This window comes from Acipenser ruthenus, chromosome 9 (genome assembly GCF_902713425.1).
Source record: "Acipenser ruthenus chromosome 9, fAciRut3.2 maternal haplotype, whole genome shotgun sequence".
NCBI lineage: Eukaryota > Metazoa > Chordata > Actinopteri > Acipenseriformes > Acipenseridae > Acipenser > Acipenser ruthenus.
In genome coordinates, this window is record NC_081197.1 from 22,269,312 (window position 1) to 22,291,942 (window position 22,631).

At 40.2% G+C, this 22,631-nt stretch overlaps 1 protein-coding gene across 1 annotated transcript in view; it reads right to left on the reverse strand.

Annotated features, from left to right (window-relative positions):
* The window catches only part of LOC117405861 (nucleolar pre-ribosomal-associated protein 1-like), a 61,467-nt gene extending 42,896 nt beyond the window's left edge, over window positions 1-18,571 (reverse strand). Inside the window, exons 1-11 of the mRNA XM_034009292.3 lie at window positions 18,264-18,571; window positions 16,253-16,392; window positions 15,727-15,878; window positions 14,352-14,481; window positions 12,224-12,320; window positions 10,761-10,846; window positions 10,074-10,199; window positions 9,203-9,333; window positions 6,712-6,907; window positions 3,002-3,139; window positions 2,487-2,660 (exon numbers count right to left, since the gene is read on the reverse strand). Of these exons, the coding sequence (XP_033865183.3) occupies window positions 2,487-2,660; window positions 3,002-3,139; window positions 6,712-6,907; window positions 9,203-9,333; window positions 10,074-10,199; window positions 10,761-10,846; window positions 12,224-12,320; window positions 14,352-14,481; window positions 15,727-15,878; window positions 16,253-16,392; window positions 18,264-18,399 (1,506 nt within the window). The 5' untranslated portion in view covers window positions 18,400-18,571. The remainder of the gene's footprint in view (window positions 1-2,486; window positions 2,661-3,001; window positions 3,140-6,711; window positions 6,908-9,202; window positions 9,334-10,073; window positions 10,200-10,760; window positions 10,847-12,223; window positions 12,321-14,351; window positions 14,482-15,726; window positions 15,879-16,252; window positions 16,393-18,263) is intronic.
* Window positions 18,572-22,631: the final 4,060 nt, after the last annotated feature.

Consider the following 22,631-nt stretch of genomic DNA (forward strand, 5'->3'; position numbering starts at 1 on the left):
GCTTTATTCTGTAACATACCAAAGGCATGCAAGTATACATGATAAAATAGCTTTTAATTTCATCACTTTTCAGGAGGAATGAAGCATTATTTCAATGAGCTGTAAGGGTACCAACACATTTGAGCACGTCTGTATATATATATATATATATATATATCAGTGGTTGGAAATTCTGGCCTGTGATTGGTTAAAACATCATAAGAACAAAAACAGATTGAATTACTGCCCTGGCATCCTTACACCCATGGGGCAATAGTCTCCATCTGTCATGTTTGATTCATATCACTGTCAATCCCACCCCTTTTCAAAGGAAGGGCTTTCATCGTTACTCCTCACAACAAGAGAAAATGGCGAAATGTGAAAAACTGCTCAACAGCGATTCTGTGAGAAAATGAAGTACAAAACATACTACAAAAAGATGACCCAAACACTAAAATGGTGATTAAAACATCACTGTCACTGTTTTCTGACTTTCATTCAAAACGACGAAAACAATGACGGGTGGGATATTATTATTATTTATGTCTTAGCAGACGCCCTTACCCAGGACGACTTACAGTCGTAAACAAATACATTTCAAGAATCACAGTACAAATATTAATATAATTAACAGCAAGATAATTGTTGACTGTGCATAATAAACTAGATTATGCAGCAGTCAGCAATCCAGACGGAGACAGAGAAAAACTATGCGGTATGAACTTCAAAAACATTTTCTGTTATTTATGTTATTTATTTATTGATGCTGTATCAGCTATATTAAATAAAATATTATAGTAAATATTTAGTTACACATGCTGTATCAGCTGTTTTTAAACAAAATATATAAAAGTGGTATTTACTATTCAACCTTGCCTCACTTATTTTCTTTAGTGATTCATATATTAAATATGTACTGCAGACTCAGCCATAGTGGAAAATGAAATGGCACCCGGGAAGACTATTATTAACTCCAGGCTGCAATGCCCTCAGCCTGCGGCTTCCGGCATTATAGCCCTGTCGGTAACAATAGTCTTCCCTCAGGTCAAATTTTTCCACTATAGCCCTCCTCTCCAGTCCATATTTACTATATACACTGCTGAAAAGTCTTAAGACACATTCGATGTTATGAGCATCAACAATTTACTCAAAGCCTCCACTAGTGTTTTCCAGTATTATAACAACTTTTATTATTAATACAGTTTACTTTGGATGAGAAGAAACCAATCTTGTCATTTAGCAATCTTTAATTCACATTGACCAGGATCTTCAAAAACCTGTGATCACAACAACTCAAAGTAAACTATACATGAGCAGCAAATATGAAGTGTTGTAGTAGCTATTAGTAGTAGCTGTATTTTGTCAATAATTTATTTGTATTACAACTAATCAGTACATCAGTCTCCACTGGCCCCCATTGTAGTGTTCACATGTCCGCTCCGGAGACCAGCTCCATATGTTGCATGTAGCTGTACGGATGTATAGAACCCCTGCTCCACCCATAGGGGTCATTCTTATACCGTACTCCCATAAACTTGTATACAGTTCAACCTAGCATGGTGTCCGTCTCATTCTCTGCAAGTACGCAGCAGGACACCACACCCATCTAAATGAAATTCATGTTTATTTTGAATTTTTTAAAAGGACGCTGGGACCTGAACTACGATTGACAGCAGCCCAGCCCAACACGTTGCCGCTCTCCTAAAGTCTCAGCTGTTCTCTAATCCTTCTCATACAGGTTTTGTTTTCACAAATCAAAACAACGGGGGGTTATCGATATGGTGAGATTACTGTAAAATATGTGTAAATGGCTGTGAGGTGGTTTTGTTTGTGTGTTTCTAAAAATGGGTAATGTTTGTTTTCCTACTGTAACAATACCATAATATTTAGCTAACTGTGAATTGCAAAATTAAGCTGCGTGTTAAAAAAAGTTCATGAAGAGATATATGATTAAAGCAACTGTTAAATACAAATGTGGGGCTGCATATCTTTTTACTTGTGTTTATTTCACCTGTCTTCTGTGATCACTTGCCCTTTTAAATTAACATTGACACAAGATCCACTGACAACCAACGTCCTTGCATAGTCCTGAAGTGCACGAACAGCGCCAGCACCACCACTTTACCCATTCATGAAAAGTTGTTGAATTAATATTCTCTGTATGTTAATTTGATAAAGAAACTGATCTGGTGTGCAATGGCCTTTAGACTGATTGCAAAACAACACAACACACGTGAAATCAATAATCAAATCCTTGGAACAGGAATGTGAATAAAACAAATAACATTAAGCCGTGTTGCAATAAACTTGCAATAAATAACAATAAAATGGTCAACACATTTTGCACAATATTTAGACCAGGTTAACTCACAAACAAAATAGTTGGACACTGATACATTAACAGTAATAAAAAGATATGTTTTTGTATTTTAAAACAAGTTGTTTATAAGGGAGTTCATCGTTACTATCTTACTTATGTTATTACAGGGATTTTAATTGCCACATACCTTGCTAACAGCTTCTCTATACTGCTGGGCAAAATCCTCCATCACACTGGCAGAGTAGATATCCGAGCTCTGCCACACTTTCTTATCTAGGCAGTATTCAATATTCTTCAGCACTCTCTTCAGTATGAATGCAACCAGAGATAGTGTTGTATGCTTCACTACTTTGTTATCCAGCTGCAGAAAAAAAAAAAAAATCATATTTATATTTAAAGTTATGGTTTCAGAATATGCATTTCAAAATACACTAAGTAAAACAATTAAAGAATATTTGTGGTATGTTATACCATGCCAGGAAATACTAAGATTAGTCTATATTTTTTGGTGGGTGTCTATTTTCATATTTCCTGCAATAAAATATAAATAGCTCATATATATTATATTCTGTTTAACACTCAAATATATATCTGAATATTTCATAGCCTCACCACTTCTGTAGTACTTTATAATACATGAAACAGTATGACGGGTTAACCGTCTGCATGCACAGTTATTAGAATTATTTAATGTTTACTTACATTGAGTCCCTGGGTGAACGTTGCCTTGTTACAAACTGAAGGGACGGTCGTTACCATCACCATAGACAGCAGACGAGGAAGAGGAATAAACTCTCTGGTGTTGAAGGCTTTGGAAATTTCAGGCTGGGCTTCATAAATCTATAAATCAATGTCAAAATGTTGGACACTGTATATATTTGGTTTTTACACCACTGGACCTGAATTTATTAAAAGAGCAAGTACAACACCAGCAGGAGTAATAATAATCTACACTTGCACACTGCCAATTTTATCAACTACCCTAGAGAGACCACCATTTTGGGTTTGTAGCTTGTGGTATATATGCCCCTCTGATCCTTTGCATCTCTGACAGACAGCCTGCATGTTTTTCGTCAGTGTCAATTGGGATGCCGTTTGTGACACAATGTCGACAAACAGGGAAGGGGTTGTTTATTGTCTGTTTAATCCTAATCCAAGCCTGATCACATTTGTTCTCTAATTTACCCTCAAAATGGGGTTGACATTGAATGTCTTACCAGTAAGCAAGTGTTCTGGGGTACAACCAGGCAACAAATTGCTCCTCCGTGCTGACACAACAAGACACTTTAATCAAAAGTGTTCATCTGTTGTAAAAAAGTGGTCAACAAATTGTGACACTGATACACCTGCTTCCTTGATAGAAATCTACCAATGCTAAACAAAGGAGCAATTTTCAACACTGCAAGAGCAGGCATAACTTTGTAAAACCAACACTGGAAACATTCTCATAAATGAACAGGAGGCAGTACTAAACCATTATTAAATAATACATTTAAGATAATATAAACAATTATCAATACATAAACTTTAAAATTATACAAGGTTCAGCTATGGTGAAAAGTTATGCTTTGCCTAGAATTTTAGGATTGAGACCATTTAAAATTGTGTGTATATATATAAAAATTAATAGCTAGTTGAGGCACCTTTAGCAATAATAACCTCTTTTAAACAATTAGGATATTTGTCAATGAGCTTTTGGCATGATTCTATAGTGATTTTTAGGGCTGTATCTGAAGGTTCGAAGGTTTGTTCGCTAACCAGGGATTTGAAAAGGTTCGTCAGACCGGTTCACGCACTGTATTATTATTATTTTTTTCCCTGTTAACAGAAACAGTTTGACAATGTGTGAATACTATAAATCACACATTAAATGTCACTCACATGCAAAATTTGATCTTTTGATTTATATAATTATTATTATTTGTTTATTTAGCAGACACCTTGATCCAAGGCGACTTACAGAGACTAGGGTGTGTGAACTATGCATCAGCTGCAGAGTCACTTACAACTACGTCTCACCCAAAAGACGGAGCACAAGGAGGTTAAGTGACTTGCTCAGGGTCACACAATGAGTTAGTGGCTGAGGTGGGATTTGAACTGGGGACCTCTTGGTTACAAGCCCGTTTCTTTAACCACTAGACCACACAGCCTCCTATGCATATTAAACAAAAGTTGTTATAAAAATCCACTACCAAATCGTATACGTAGCAACTCTACATGGCACCGCTGCCGTGCATGGAGCAGGGTATAGTATTCAAAGCAGTGGGCTCATACCTCTAGTGACTGTATTGCTTCAGTAAAATATGTACTGAATACCTAGTGTACAAGACAGTGTAAGAGAAGTGCTATGGTAGAATATGTTTGAAACATAAAAATATACACTAACACTAATAATTTTAATTTTGAAAACTGAGCACCGTCCACCCCTCCCTGCTCCAGGTCATGCTTATCCAGAGACAAACCTTTAATATCTTCATTCGCCGTCTCTACAGCAAAGCATTGTAGTGTAAGGCTTAAGCTGTATTGAAAGAAATATCTCAAAACCCCTCTGCTGTTTGGGATTTTTTTGTTAAATGCTGTTTGTTTTTTTTGTTAAAAACTGTGCAAGCGACTCGTATCATGGAGGTATAACCTCTGGCGTCACTTGACAAGCGTATATTATTATTATTCATATTTTTAGTAGTAATAAAAAGTACTGATAAGCTGCTTGGAACAATGACTGTTAAATAAAGCTTTGTCCGCAGCAGTTGGTGCTGGTGCAATGCAAGCTAACTGTATATATCGCAAGCAGGCTCAATTCCGTGTAAATAAACAACATGTATTTATATTTTTATTAAAATTATAAATTACTGTCCTATATCGTATTTTTAAACTACATATGAATGTTTTATTTATATGGATTACCTGTAAAATAGGATTTTCAATCAAATATAAACAAGTAGCTATGGTGACGTCACCAATACATTACGCAAATGAGTACCATCGCAGGTTCTAATGTTCCTTCGGTAATGTGTTCCGAACCTTTGAAGGTCAAAATGTACCCTTTGTTGTAGCCATAGTGAATTTTGACCATTCGTCAACGCAAAATTGTTCCAGTTAATTCAAATTCCGAGGACTTCTCTTGTCGACAGCCTTCTTCAACTCACTAAATTTCCTGTGCCATTAGAGGAAAAACTCTATCAGTGTGACCAAATAGCTCGATTTTTCTTTCATCACTCCACAAAACTTTTGACCAGAACTCATATCCATCATTCAAATGCAGTTTTGCAAATTTCAAGAGATTGTCCTTGTGACCTTTTCCTAAGAGTGGCTTCTTCCTTGACCTGCGACCATTGAGACCTTCACCATGCAATACTCGACCTATGGTTGAAATGGAACCCCCAGTTCCACTTGCAGCCAGTTCACTTTGAATATCTTTGGCAGTCAATATCGGATTGTTATTAACCTTCCTCACAATTCTACTTGTTCTTGGTGAAAGAACCTTCTTTCTTCCAGACCGAGGGAGCGTTGTGACAGTACCATGAGTCTTGTACTTCTTGATAATAGAACCAATAGTTGAAATTGGGATATTCAAATGATTGACAATATTCTTGTATCCTTCTCCAGCTTTATGATAATAAATAATTTTCTGCCTAAGGTCTTCAGATAACTCTTTACTTGACTTACTGGTAATGACAGCAATCACCCTCTGCCTAACCCTTCTATACTCTCTATGAATGTTCACCTACAATCCAGAATTTTCTAGACTTTTCTAGAATTAGGTTCTGCATTATCATACTGAAATTTCTAGCACCTTGTAGAGAATACTGTCATAGCACCAAAGGGTATGAGTGCTCTTCAATTAGCATTTTTGGATTTTTTGCAAAAACATTGCTGAAATAAATAATTTTAGACATCTATTTCTTTTAAGTTTTTCCTCATCCACAAAAGCAAAACTTTTGCTACAAAAGATTTTTCCTAAAATTCTTTGTTTTTGAGAAATTTCTAGAAATTATAAATTTCCATTGCGGTATGTAACACACACACACACATATACATACATATATACATACTTTAGATACATTTTTTAACATCATGTAATCAAATAAACTACAAAATGATATCACTAAAGTCTATCGGAAGCCATAATAGTAGTACAATATTTCACGTTATAATTCAAAATGTCACATTTTTCAATTTGTCAGTTTTTTGTTAAGTATATGGAAAACTACAAAGCAGTATGTTAATTCAATATGTTAACGTAACATTATTCAGCAGGTTAGATTCAACTTTATGAAGCAAAATTAATTCATTCTTTAGGGTGATGCAAAACTTTTGTCCATAGCTGTACGTTTTGGTTGTGCAGTACTGGCACAACTTATTAAAATTAATTTACTTAGTACACTGTATACAACAAAGGATTCTGTCAATACCTTCCTCAAGAGCTTGATATTGTTAAGCCAAGCAGACTTCTGACGTGGTACAAAGGAGTACTGCGTTTCCTTGAAGTATCTCTGGAGCAAATCTGGACACACTTTCAGAATATTGACTACCAGATCACCCACAATCTCCTCCTCAGTCGCCGTCTTTAAACCAACAATAAACCTCAATAGAACAATGTTCCCAGCTCTGAAAATAAATAGATACATTTACATATATATATACACACACATATATTATACACACATATATATATATATATACACACATATATATATACATATATATATATATACAGTACTGTGCAAAAGTTTTAGCAGGTGTGAAAAAATGCTGTAAAGTAAGAATGCTTTCAAAAATAGACATGTTAATAGTTTATATTTATCAATTAACAAAATGCAAAGTGAGTGAACAGAAGAAAAATCTACATCAAAACAATATTTGGTGTGACCACCCTTTGCCTTCAAAACAGCATCAATTCTTCTAGGTACAATTGCACACAGTTTTTGAAGGAACTCGGCAGGTAGGTTGGCCCAAACATCTTGGAGAACTAACCACAGTTCTTCTGTGGATTTAGGCAGCCTCAGTTGCTTCTCTCTCTTCATGTAATCCCAGACAGACTCGATGATGTTGAAATCAGGGCTCTGTGGGGGCCATACCATCACTTCCAGGACTTCTTGTTCTTTACGCTGAAGATGGTTCTTAATGACTTTCGCTGTATGTTTGGGGTCGTTGTCATGCTGCAGAATAAATTTGGGCCAATCAGATGCCTCCCTTATGGTATTGCATGATGGATAAGTATCTGCCTGTACTTCTCAGCATTGAGGAGACCATTAATGCAGCCCCAAACTTGCAAGGAACCTCCACCATGCTTCATTGTTGCCTGCAGACACTCATTCGTGTACTGCTCTCCAGCCCTTCGGCGAACAAACTGCCTTCTGCTACAGCCAAATATTTCAAATTTTGACTCATCAGTCCAGAGCACCTGCTGCCATTTTTCTGCACCCCAGTTCCTGTGTTTTCGTGCATAGTTGAGCCGCTTGGCCTTGTTTCCACGTCGGAGGTATGGCTTTTTGGCCGCAAGTCTTCCATGAAGGCCACTTCTGACCAGACTTCTCCAGACAGTAGATGGGTGTACCAGGGTCCTACTGTTTTCGGCCAATTCTGAGCTGATTGGACTGCTGGACATCTTCCGATTGCTAAGGGAAGTAAGCATGATGTGTCTCATCTGCTGCAGTAAGTTTCCTTGGCTGACCACTGCGTCTACGGTCCTCAACGTTGCCCGTTTCTTTGTGCTTCTTCAAAAGAGCTTGGACAGCACATCTGGAAACCCCTGCCTGCCTTGAAATTTCTGCCTGGGAGAGACCTTGCTGATGCAGTATAACTACCTTGTGTCTTGTTGCTGTGCTCAGTCTTGCCATGGTGTATGACTTTTGATAGTAAACTGTCTTCAGCAACCTCACCTTGTTAGCTGAGTTTGGCTGTTCCTCACACAGTTTTATTCCTCCTACACAGCTGTTTCTGTTTCAGTTAATGATTGTGTTTCAACCTACATATTGAATTGATGATCATTAGCACCTGTTTGGTATAATTGTTTAATCATACACCTGACTATATGCCTACAAAATCCCTGACTTTGTGCAAGTGTACCTAGAAGAATTGATGCTGTTTTGAAGGCAAAGGGTGGTCACACCAAATATGGATTTGATTTAGATTTTTCTTCTGTTCACTCACTTTGCATTTAGTTAACTGATAAATATAATCTATTAACATGTGTATTTTTGAAAGCATTCTTACTTTACAGCATTTCTTCACACCTGCCTAAAACTTTTGCACAGTACTGTATGTATATATTATATATATATATATATATATATATATATATATATATATATATATATATATATATATACATACATAATTTAAAAAGGCACTTTATGAAAATTGTTAATATATTGGTTTATGCTGAAAGTTTACTTATAATGTTGCTCTGGATTTATAGAATTTAATTTAGATTTTTTTAGGATGTAGGCAGTTTGATGTACAGTACAGTAAACCCATTGTTCAATATTTTGAAAATTCCTACAATAAAACTTTGACTATCAGATATTTGGTTATCTGAACTACCTCCTTGGCAACCTGCCATTTTATGTACAGTTTTCTTCTGCCTTGTTGTCACAGAAATGGTGCGATTCAATCCTTAACCTCTGGGGTTTACTGTACAGTGTAGAACAGTGTGTAAAATAAGTAAAGGAATAGGAGATTTCTTGACTGAGAAATTCAGAAACAATTTCACAGTTGTAATTAGATTACCCGATCCCTACCTAGTCCCAATTATTTGAGATATTAGAGGTTTTACTGTACAATCGATTTTAAATTCTACCTGATATTTAAAACAGCCATAAGATACTACTAAGATACTACTAAGTTAGAAAAGACACTACTATCTAAAGTAGAATGGGTTCATCTTTACATCTTTCTTACCTTTTAGCTGTACCAAGGCTAGAGTCGTAAAAATTAATGCCGTATTTGAGTGAACAGCAGAGATCCAGTAGGAAATTGTGAGCCAACTCGCCAACTAGAACCTTCCCTGCTTCTTTGGAGAGCTCAATATCCTGTCAAGAATCAAAACATTTTTCAACAGGCTGCAGAATTACTTATTCTGATGCATACTCTCACAAATGATGGGAATAGGTAAGTACAAATTAGAATTAGAAATGTTTAAAATCTGATTAAGTTCTACAGAGGAAGGGCCAATTATTTGGCTGTTTTGACCCAATTCCATGTCACTAATTTACTTCAAATGCAGTAGAGACCAAGTTTGCAACCAACTCTAACTGCATATTACAGTATATCATCGGTTTTACTATTATGAGAATGCCAAAAATACGTCACTGTGTTAACCTATATAATGGTACAATTTTCTATTAATTTCAAATAATTAATTAAAGTTGTATATCATATTTAATCTGTTTTCATAGATATATACTTTAAATTTAAAAACAATGACCTCATTCATTTGTCTAATTTTAACTTCAAACTTTTAACTCTTAAAACATACCAGTGCATGGTCTTATAACTAGTCAAAGAAACTTTAAAAAATAAACAATAAATAAATGCTCTCATCTTCTTGGCATTGGTGGAGGGCTCTTCTACAGAAAAGTATAATGTAAACAGCTTAACCACCAAATAACTTAATGAATAATTGAGACATGAAATACATGCAAGGTAGATGAGCTGCATTTGCTGCATCTTGTCCATTCCAATTACAACCAAAACACTTGAAAAAGTAGGCAGTAAGATTATTATGGCTGAAGGAAAGCAGTTTAGTGGAGAAGCAGAATGAGGCACCCACCTTTGTGTCATCTGAGCAGGTATCAACAATCCCATTCCACCTGTACAGCGAGGCAATGTGGCTTAAAACAACAGGGTTGAAGAAACGAACCTTCTGAGTTTTATTAATAGCTTTATTTTGAACCACCTGGAAAAAATAGATGAATTATGAGGACCATGAAATGTACATACATTGGGAGGAATAAATAAGAAAACAACATTATCCAAAGGCATCTCCTGGCATTGCTAAGAAATGTTTTCCCAGCATACACTGCTGTGATCAGCACAGCAGCTTGAGGACTGAACAGCCGATTCATCTATGAACAAAGTACAGCAAAAGCAGCGAGCACGAAAGACAGAACTTCCAGGGTTCTCCTTTAGGTACAGGAGTAATTAAAGCTACAGGGAATACTTACAAACTAGCTGGCTATTTCACAATTGTTTGCTGGTTCTGTTTTACAATTAGCTTGCTTGTGTGTTTAAGCCAAAACCCTGAGCTCTGGTCTGAGTATATGTTAAAGTAAGTATATGTAGGTACAGACACACCTAGCAGCGAAGCTAGTTGTCTGTTTGCTGCTCTATAAAACAAAAACTTTTAAAACTAAACAATGTCAGTATTGTAACACACCAGTCCTGTCAGTTAATAACTTCAGTCAATCAGAGACATTCATTCTGAAATCTAAGTACAGCAACATATTAAACATCTTACCTTCGTTTGCAGCGTGGATAAAAGGAGGTTGACGGTAGAAATCCGATCTTCCTTTAATCCTGTACTTAAAATGTCCGGAATGAAATCTAAAAGAAAGAGTTAAATTGTTCACATTTGAGACCAAACATTGATGTCTATGCACATAGGCGGTGCGTGCGTGTAGAGGCTATTCCACACTTTTCCCCCTGCATTTATTGAACCCAACAATGTACAGTAAGATACACACACATTATATATATATATATATATATATATATATATATATATATATATATATATATATATATATATATAATTAAGACTTGCATTCTTTTTTGTTAAGATTAAATGCAAAATACTACAGATTGAATAACACTAGTTTGTCTATTTTGTCTACTTTCTCTAATACTGTCTATTAACCTTCTAAACACATACTTACTATCATACTTATAATCAAGAGGCATTCAGCGCATTTCATAAGGTATATTTGCAAAAAAAAATAATAATAACTGACTCAAGGTAAACTTTCGACTATCTATATGGGGCCCAGATCGGTGGGAAGAACAGACGTTAAACCTTCCAAGCACTGCCTCCACGAATGACATTGAAATGCAACTAAATACTGTATTTTGGACCTTGGTGATACTGCAACAGGGCCGTCATAGACTTGTTTACCTGTGTATCCGAAAACTGTCTTTGGAAAGCAAAACCATTAATTTTCATCAGAATATTAAAATACTTTTTCATATTTAGAGTACAGTAAAGAAGACAGATGGGGTTTTCTGCTTTCCATGGAGACACTTTTTCAGAAGTTAAAAAGACCTCGCTTTCACTGAAAATGGAGTGAAGGACTGGCAAAATCTAAAAAAAAACATTCATAATCTAGCACCACAGTGTTCTGAAATGTGGCATTTGTTCGAACAGTCTAAGGAAGTATGTTCTGACTGTAGCGTCAGTTATCAAATTCTTACAAAAAGGTGGTGTGTGAAAACAGACAGTATGCTAAGAAAATATTTTGTCCACAAGTTCTGTAAAATCAGATTCGGATTGTTCCAGGCAAGGGAATGAGCGAAAAGGATTCAGAGTTTTCGTCGGCTGCCTCCTGCAGCGGTATGGGGGGCTCAGATCGGCGGGTAGAATTGACGTTAAACCATTGTGTCCTCCAATGACATTTAAATGCAAGTAAATCCTGCATCTCAGTCTATAGTGTTGCTTTTTATATCCCAGCTGCCCTAGCGGTCTGGCGGTTGCACAGTAGGAAAACAAGAAATATGTTTGTTAGACCTGCTTTGCGCACTTGCAGGAAAAATAAATAAATAAATAAATAAAATCGATCTTCTCTCACAAATATTTTTTTGTGCTGGTCAGAACAATTTCTTGTGAGGGTTTAGGCAATTTATTTTGGGGAGGCTTAGCCTCCCCAAGCCTCTTATAAATGCCCTATATACTTTATATTATCAGCCTGATAAAACAAATAGAAGTACCTTTGAGCTCCAGCACCTTTCCTACTGTGTTAGTATCCCCAGTAATGATAAAAGAAAGAGCAAACTGGGTGTAAGCCATGCGGACATCAGGCCTTCCCTGTATAAAAAAACAAAACAAAACACCACAAATATTTCAATTTTTAACAAAGGAAGAATCACTCTAACATCAATGCAGGATGGAAGGATGTGCACATAATGAAGGCATACTTGATAGATGGGTGCCATGCCAGTCTGACTAGTAATAGAAACAACTAACATGTACAGTTTTTACTGTCAGTATTTACCTGCAAAACATAAAAATAGCAAAATAAAAATATTGACTCCATGAGCAGAAAGGGGTTTTGCTCAAATTAATTTTTTACAAGCTATCTTATCGTAATTCAATGAAATATGGTAAGGGGTGATGTGAGACAACAGTGCTAGATTTTAACAGATTTTTTCTGATTGTCCCACGAACAAGTGCAAGGCAGATCACTGGTTGTCCACAACTAAAACTCACTGTCCACAGCACAAAATACAAAATAAAAAAAAAAACATTTAAATGGAATTAATAATATGCAGATATACAGTAGTATACTACAGTATATGTAGTGCTTAGTTTGTTTCTAAATAACAGCACTGCAAACCATATAGCTCAGTTAGCTCAAGGTGACAGGCACTTTTAACTGTTGGTTTCGCTGCATATTGCCCACTTGACAAAAAGCAATGAAACTTGTACAGTAAACATTTGTATTCATGTCACTTGACTTGAATTTCAAGAAAGTCAAATAAATGTAAAACATGCTGAACTATTACAATTTCTCCCACAACTACAAAATAAAACTCCCAAGAATACAGTTCGTTTCAAGCCAGAAAAATTCAAGCGAACTTGAGTTTATTTTAAAGTGCATCAAATTAATTTGTTTGGTTCATCCAGACAAGAGTTCTATTAGTTTCACATTATACCTTTTCCAAACGCACTCAGCTCTCTTGCCGATTACTAAAGCGGAAGTTCTCTCTGGAAAAACATTTTCCAACATGCCCAAACATGGAGAATACTTTACATGATACGATTGTGCTGTTGTCCTTATTATTACAACGTCAAATCATTGCCGAAGTATGTAACGTAACATGCCGAAAGAGCGTCAAGTATTTATAGGAAAAACACTGTTCTTTTGGAAGGAATGCCAGAGACAATCATGACTATGAAAAAGATTCAACCACCTGCAGTTTAGCTGTTATTGATGACAATAATAATAATAGCTTGTTGTAAATGCTGTACGCGCGACAGTGTGGCGAGTCACAGATGCAACAGGAGCTGGTTTACTAAACTCAGGTGGAGCAGCGCAACTGCAACAGTAATTAATGTCTGTACAGTTTTGCTATTATGCTTAAAGAACACGCTTGCTGCAATAGTAATTCAATCTCAAACACTATTAGCGTAATTTCATTGAATAGCCCCAGGTTGCACCAGTTAGTAAATCAGCCCCATGGTATTTTTTTTTGTGATGTGCTGCTGTGTACATGTGACATTATGGTGTTCTTGTCTGGTGTGTGTTTTTGACAAGCCCTGCATTGTGTATGTGCGAGAAGGGAAGACACTTTCCCTGGTGCTTGCTGAAGTACGTCACTTCCACGATTTGCTTCACTGTTTGAAGCGGTTCGTTTCCAGGTGAACTGGAATACGTTTGGTTTCACATTGCAAAAAGTGGAAATGGAGCAAAGTGGTAAACGTACCAAGTCCACTTCCAAGCGAAACAAGACCACCATTTCAAGTGATCTCGGTTCACTTGGTTTGATGCACTTCCTGGTGTGATTACGTGGTTCTCAGAGGTTTCACACATTACTCCAAGTGAACCAAACCACACTTCAATTTGCATCAAAGTGTCAAATGAACTATGTGTGAAAGTGCCCTTAAATTAGACAGGAGCAGTGAAACAGTAAACAGTGGAACCACCAGTACTTTTTATAACTAATTAAAACAAAGGCTTCAGAACTATGAGAAGTACAGAAAGTGATTTAAAGGGAGTTCAATCAATTCTACTCTGACTGGTCGATAGACAGTGCTATGGACAATGAAATGGTCCAACCCTTGTATCTACAGTAGTTAAGAGAGGCAAGTAACTATGACTTGAATGTATTACTTTACCTTTCTATCACGTTTCTTTGCCAATCCAGAGAGACTTTTGCTGAAATCGAAGTGGCTGAAGACTTCCCTGGCAGAATCTGGCCCTTGTGACACCATTGCAGACAACAGGTTAAGACACAGTCGAACATACCTGTGCAAGATTGAAAAATGATACTTAAATAGATATTTGCTATATAACCGTCAAACTGTTAAACTGTAAATTCTGTAAATGTATGTTTCCGTTTGCTTTCTGATGGATTTAAAAACATCTAGCAGTACCATCTGTGTGTTTCTTGTTATGTGTGTTATTCTCTTATCTCAAGTCCCCCCTTCATTTTTCCACCTATCTTCCAACTAGAATTACTTGTCGCTAACAGATGTGTGTGTGTTTTTTGGGTTGTTTTTTTTTTTACAGTAAACATGTAGCACTTACAAATGTGTGATTCAACACTTATCAATGGGTTTTGGAACTTGGTTCTATGTGACTTTCCTGGGTGTATGTAACACTGCTGATGATAATGGACAACACAGTAATGACAATATGAACACTCATTATGACCATAAAAACTGGTGTTGCTTCCCATAGACCCGTCAATTTCATTCCATAGACCTGGAATAAACAACTATAACATTGGCTTGGTTTACATTCAGTTTACAAAACTCCCAATTCTCGTGTCGTAAGAATGCGAGTAGCACACACATCACACTATAGGAAGTGCGAGGCCAAGATTTGGAGTGGCTAAAAAGGTAGGTAAATCGCAGCCAAACTGAATACATTTTTGGGGTTTTTTTGCATTGCAACAAATTTGAAAGCCTAGCCTATGTTCATGAGACTTCAGCAGTGAAAATACCATTTGTGACCTAATCTTGAGCAAATTTCTACTATAACTAAAGGCTGTACCAAGCAATTATTTACAACCAAGACCTGCTGAAAGTAGCCCTCGCAAGATTATGTTACCAAATAGAAAATAGAAGCACGAGGGGTTTAAAGACTTCTTCACACAGTATTTTTTTGACACCATTTATTCAACGTTTCCAATTATTGCCATTTGCAAGCGACTCCTAAAATGATGGTCTTTATACTGTAGTTGTTTTATAAGCAAGGTTATAAACATACTGAAGCTACTACTAAGTAAAAATAAAAAAACAGCCCTTCGCAAACAAATTAAAAAATAAAATAACAAAGTCCTTTGCAAAGCATAAAAAGACTTTTTACACCTTTACCCTTGCTTTAAACTTAGTTGATTGCTTTAAGCTTAGACTTTTCATTCCCTTAGCAGTAAGATAAGATGCAATTAATGTTACACTACCAAAATAGCGTGCCAAAAAGGTGAGACTTATTTTTACTTTTTCATGTAAACCAAGCAGTGACCTTCACTAACAACCAAAGACTTACCTGTGGCTGTCTGAATACAAAGCAGCATAGATCAATTTCATGTGGCTGCTTAAAACTTTTTTCACAATGGCCATGCCCACCATGCTAAAATGGGACAGATCACTGGCTGTCCTCAGCAAGATTGCTTCCAGGGTTTGAAAGATCAACACCATCTTAAAAAAAAAAAAAAAATGACACTGTTTGCAAATGTTAAGTGGTTGCAAATTTTTTTTACAGATCACATAATCTTGAAATCTTTAACAAACGCCAATAAAAGAAAAAATACTTACTAAAGAGTGTTACATTTTTTTTTTTTTTTTTTTAATGAGCACGGTTTTATAACATAATCACTGTTTTATTGCTCTCTTAAAATGTGCCTTTGCCTTGAACTTGCTTCATGGGCCACTGTGCCGAACATAGATAAAGAATAAAGGTTTTGGGACCTCTGGGTCAACCAGTCTTCATTCAATATGTTGTCATAGATACAGTATTACGTATTTATGTGTCAGATATAGTAATCTATAAAAACAGAAGTACTGGTACTTACCTCACTTTCTTGATGCTTTTCTCCCTCCAGCAATTTAAAGATTTCAGCACATTCCATCGAAATTTTAATATAGCCTTCTACGACATCATATAATTCACAACTAGGTAATGTTTTAGAAATGGATATAAAAATGTCCAAACCTACAATAAGAAACAGTACAAATATTAGACAACAGCTTCAAACTGCACTGTCAATTACAAAGAATCTACTTGGAAGACTCGACACAGCCCTGCAAAGCACAGTGCAAAAAATAAATAAATAAATAAAGAGGTATATAGATGAATATCCCAATCAAAGTTAAGGCTAACTGCTTCACCTATGCCAAAGTATTGTTGTCTGATGAGTTTTATAAACAGGGGTAGGACAAAAAAATTTAACTTGTCATAACACTATAAAACAGGGTATAGAGCACATTCTAGGCATCCAGCACTGCACTGATTCAAAGTGATAAGTCTAATGTATTGATCTGGAGCGATAAATACTGAATCCTCAATTTGACTGTAGTTCTTATGCGAGTGAAAATATAGGATATGCAGCTATCTGATCTCCACACACCAGACGCGAAAACTATCAACAACTGCTATTGACAAAACTATGATCAAGACTGGTACATATTTGTTATTATTATTATTTATTTCTTAGCAGACGCCCTTATCCAGGGCGACTGACAATTGTTACAAGATATCACATTATTTTACATACAATTACCCATTTATACAGTTGGGTTTTTACTGGAGCAATCTAGGTAAAGTACCTTGCTCAAGGGTACAGCAGCGTCCCCCACCAGAGATTGAACCCACGACCCTCCGGTCAAGAGTCCAGAGCCCTAACCACTACTCCACACTGCTGCCCTTTAGCAACGTGATGTGGAAATTATGAGTGTCTTCTCTGATGGTATTTTAACATATGGCAATAAAACATACCACGTATATCCAATTCCTTAGAAATTGACTCCCATATCTTTCATCTCTGTATCTTTATAATTGCGGTGATCTTTGTCATAAAGCTCCAAGTATTTTTCCATTGCAGGTAGCCTATTAATGATGTCTCAGTCATTCTGGATACTGCTTCAACCGGGAGAACCACGTGCAAATGAAGCTGTTCTCTGATCTGCTGACTTAGTTTTCTCGGGTGTAAAAGATATTTATCAAAAGTATAAGTTATATTAATGTTGTCGCATCGTGTCTGGTGTGTAGGGGGCCTGAGCCCTCAGTGAACAGAGTCTGAGATTTGGAAAGTTCTGTAGACTCACGGAATACAATTATTTTCCTAGCAAATCAATCTGTATTGTGTGGGATAGTCAAATTGCAAGAGTGGGCTGCATGTCAGATGGAAAATGTATTTACATAATATCAGTAATTGTTTTAATGTAACCAAATAAGTTTTAGCCACATTTAGGGTTACCATATGACTCCAGATTAACCGGACACTTTGAGACAGACCGGGATTTCAAAATTCCCCCTAAATTGAAAGTAATTCACGTATAAATGAGCTCCACCTTTGCTGAGATTAATCCTGCTGTGGTGGAATTGCTTGGGCGCAGCAAACAAGTAACACGGATCAGCTGCTTCTGATCAGATCTTAATGAACGAATAGCTAATCTATCGATAGAGCAACGAGATGATGATGCTTTGATTGTATTTGCAGAATAATATGGGCGATTGAATTTTAACAAACAGAAAAAAATAGCGACTGGCTGCAATTCATTCTTAGTATAATACAATTATTTGACGCGCATGCGGGTATTTAAGCACCATTCTTAATTGTAGCTAAGGATGGTTCATTTACACCTTAATTTATTTCAATTTAGGGGCAAGTTTGAAATCCCGTTCTGTTTCACAGCGTCCGGTTAATCTGGAGCCATAAGGTAACCCTAGCCACATTGTATCAAGTAAACATTTTGGAATTAAACATTCAGCGAAGTTTATAAACAAAAATATAAAACAAACTGAAAACAAAAGTGGTGCAGACGCTGATCTTACTCTAGTTCCACCGGTACAATTTTCCTTACCTTTCAGTGCTTTCGCAGGCTCTTTCAGCATGCTTTTAAACTGAGTCCCAGTGAACTCAACTTCCATGACTTTAGCCTTCTTAACATTACCAGGGTTGGATTCCTCCAAGCCCTCGTTTTTGCGCTTTTTCGACATTTTCTTAAATTAACTAAAAATGTACAAAACAAACTCTAAACATGCCCAGCAGCACGCAAACGACACAGTCTGTGCAGGACTAGTACAACACACACACGTGCGTTCTCGAACAGGAAGCTGTCCGCGGAATTTCCAGACTCAACAGAAACAAGAACCACACAAATAATGAAAACCGAAGTGAAATACAGAACACCATGATGTTATAGTAAGTACACGTATAGTGAATTTTGGATAACAAATCTAATATATTGTCACATATTGAAATAGTAATAGCTGTTGTAAAAGTTAGACTGTCATTATACATATAGACACTCTTTCCTCACATGATACAAACTTTATGTTTTTAAATAAATGTGTGGATAGATGAAGAGAAATAGTACAGAAGCACATTAGTGCCACAAAGAAAAAAAAAATTCATTGTTTTATTACGAGATAATATTGCGTTATTTCTCAATATGTATTGTGTTATTTCGCAATAAATCAATTTTTGGTAATTAACCCCACTCGTGTATTACTATTCAGTCTCTTTATTTTGCTTTAAAATGGGTTGTTGATTGCTTTAAAATAGGTTGTTGATAGAAATGGGTTGTTGATAGAGATTAATGGCTGGGATACAAAGCGTAAAGCTGACAGACTCATTGCGGCCTTAGAAGGCGAGGCTCTCCATACCTTGCTGGAGGTTAGTAAACCGGAAAGACGCAGTTATGAGGCTGTTGTCCAGGGCCTGGACTGTTGGTTTGACGGGACTGAAAACCCCCTCACCCTGCGTCAGCAGCTTAAAGACCGCTTCCGCCGCCCCGGAGAGCCACTGGGCCAGTTCGCCGCCGATGTCCGCTACCTGGCCTGCCAAGCTTACCCTGAGTTCCCCACAGCCATACAGGAAGAGCTTGCCACTGATGCCTTTCTCCATGGGCTCACCCCCGGCGCTGTACGCAACCAGGTCTGCCTTGATACACCCCAGACCCTCGATGCTGCCCTCGCCCGTGCCAAGCTAGCTGAAGTCGTCCTGGGGGAACAGTCACCGCTCCCCAGCACTGCCAAACATCCTCCTCGTGCCAGCACCTGCCGCATCCAAAGCACCCCAATGCGCTCCATGGGGCTGGAGCCATCACCAGATGCCAGGAACGATCTGAGCCTACCCGGGAAGCCTGAGACCCGCATCTGCTGGCGGTGTGGACAGCGGGGACACCTCCGGCACAATTCCGGCACCCTCCCTCCTAGCTCTCCTTCCCTACAGCCGGGAAACGACATGGGACCGATGTAGAAGGGACACCACCGGCCCCAAATAACGTCCCACACTCTTCCTCATCCACTTCGTCGCCCTCTTCACTGCACCCTGCACTGCCCCTTCCATCGTCCTCTCACCGCACTAAACGCCAACCTCTACCCACTGCCCCTGACCACGCCACCACCAAGGTCAACAGCATCTGCCCCTGCCGGCCCACGGCTCAACTGACACAAGGCCACCTCGGGCGCAATGACTGCTACGTGGCGCTACGAGTGGACGGCGCCCCCTGTTATGTCCTGCTGGATACTGGGTCCACCGTCACCCTGGCACACCCCGACCTGCTCCAAGAGGGCGTGCGCTTGGAACCAGCAAAAGCAGCTCTGACCACAGCCAGTGGTGAACTGGCTGCCATGAAAGGCTGTACCCGGATGCGAATCGACGTGGGCGGTCGCACCTTCTTTCACGTGGTGTGGGTGGCTGAGATCCAGGAACCTTTCATTCTGGGGCTGGATTTCCTCCAGTTTGCCGGCGGGCTGCTCAACTTCCAGACCAGCTCTGTACAGTTTGGTGTAGGGCCGGTCATTCCACTCCAGGCCCGAAAACCACTGCCTTGGGACCCCGGTGCGCTAGCCCAGCGTGCCCAGGTCCTGTCCCCTGTGCGGCCACCAGAGAGCCTACCCGCTTCTGAGGAAGCTGCCATCACCATTGCCCGGCAAGTGTGGACTGCGAATTGTGAAGGCCTGGAGGAAGGGCAACGCCAAAGACTGTGGGCCTTGCTACAGGAATTCCGCAACAGTTTTGCCACTGCCCCTGCCGGCGCTGGAAGGACCCACGTCGTTCAGCACCACATTGATATGGGGGATGCACGCCCCATCAAGCAATGACCCCGCTGGATCCCACCAGCCCGCCAAGCTGCCATTGACCAAGCCCTGGAGGAGATGAGAACAGGTGGCATCACTGAACCATCTGGCAGCCCCTGGGCGTCGCCCGTGGTCTTAGTTCCAAAGAAAGATGGGACGTGGAGGTCTGCATCGATTACCGGCGGCTGAATGATGTCACGCTCAAGGATTCCTACCCGCTGCCTCGGATAGACGAGTCCCTGGATCTAGTTGCCGGCTCCTCCTGGTTCTCCTCCCTCAACCTCAAGAGCGGCTACTGGCAGGTGGCCTTGGCCCCTGAAGCGCGTCCCAAGACGGCCTTCTCCACTGGACGAGCGTTGTGGCAGTTCCGCGCCATGCCCTTTGGCCTCTGCAACGCGCCCGCGACTTTCGAGAGGCTCATGGAGAGAGTGCTGTCTGGGGTACCACCAACCCGGTGCATTGTCTACCTTAATGACCTCCTGGTTCACGGAAAGGACTTTGAGGAAGCCTTGGCAACTCTGAGGGAAGTGCTGATATGGCTATGGCGGGCGGGTCTCAAACTGCACCCAGAAAAGTGCCGGCTGCTCCGCCGGGAAGTGTCCTTCCTGGGCCACCAGGTCAGCGCCGCTGGCATCTCCACTGAAGCAGACAAGGTCGCCGCTGTGCGAGACTGGCCCCCACCAGCCAATTTGCGCCAGCTGCAGGCCTTCCTCGGCCTTGCCTCGTACTAGCAGCGGTTTGTTGCTGGTTTTGCCACCATAGCTGCCCCCCTCCACGGCCTGACCCGGAAGGGTGCTCCCTTCGACTGGACCCCTGCCCACCAAGAGGCCTTCGACGCTTTCAAAGAAGCCCTGTGCACTTCAGCAAGACGCTCAGCAAACCGGAGCGGAATTACTGTGTCACAGTCGGGAGCTGTTGGCCGTGGTGGACGCCATCCGCCACTTTAAGCACTACCTGTGTGGGCTGCCCTTCACTGTCCGCACGGACCACGCTGCCCTCCGCTGGCTGATGTCATATCCGGGAGCCAAAGGGGTAGGTGGCTCGCTGGATTGAGCAGCTCCAGTCCTACAACTACACCATCCAACACTGGGGAGGAACGGCCCACCAGAACGCGGACGGGCTGTCCAGGAGGCCTTGTGCAGCAGACCACTGTGCCAGATGTGCTCGGAAGGAAGACAGGGAGCGAGAGCTTACCGCAGAGTCTACGCCACGGTGGCGAGCAGTGTTCTCCGGAGAGGGACCGGACTGGCAGGCATGTCAAGAGCAGGATCAGGAGGTGAGCACGGTCAGACAGTGGGTCACCGAAGGCCGAAGACCTGCCTGGGAGGAGGTGGTCGCCCAATCCGCCCTGCTCCCTGGCCTGTGGTCACAGTGGCCTGGACTGGCCATCCAAGACGGGTTGAAGAGACGCTGGCTTGAGCCTGCTACGGGAGAGGCACAGTGGCAGATTGTTGTCCCGAGGGCCTACAGGGAAGAGGTGCTGGAACAGAAGCACGGCACTCCGGGCGTTGGTCACTTTGGAGTCACTAAGACCCTCCGGCATCTCCGCCAGGCTTTCTACTGGGGCCAGTGCCGCCGGGATGTGGAGGACCACTGTCACCGTTGCGATGCATGCACTGCCCGCAAGGGACCTCAGAACCAGTCCCATGCCCCTCTCCAGCAGTGCCTTGTCGGTGCACCCATGGACCGAATTGCTGTGGACATTCTGGGCCCCTTCCCCTTCACTACACGGGGTAACAGGTTCGTGCTGGTGGCACTGGACTATTTTACAAAGTGGCCAGAGGCCTATGCATTGCCGGACCAGGAAGCCAAGACGGTGGCAGAGGCGCTGGTGCAGGGCTTTGTCAGTCGCTTTGGGATCCCATCAGAGCTCCACTCGGACCAGGGCAGGAACTTTGAGTCCCGGGTCTTCACTGAGGTGTGTGCCCGGCTCGGGATTCACAAAACCTGGACCACCCCTCTGCGTCCTCAGAGTGATGGCTTGGTTGAGAGGTTTAACCGCACCCTGGGTGCTCAATTGGCCCTGGTGGGTGCCGCTGATCAGCGAGACTGGGACCTTCAGCTTCCCCTGGTACTCATGGCTTTCCGCACTGCTGTACAAGACTCCACCGCTTGCACCCCCGCGCCCCCTTATGTTGGGGCGG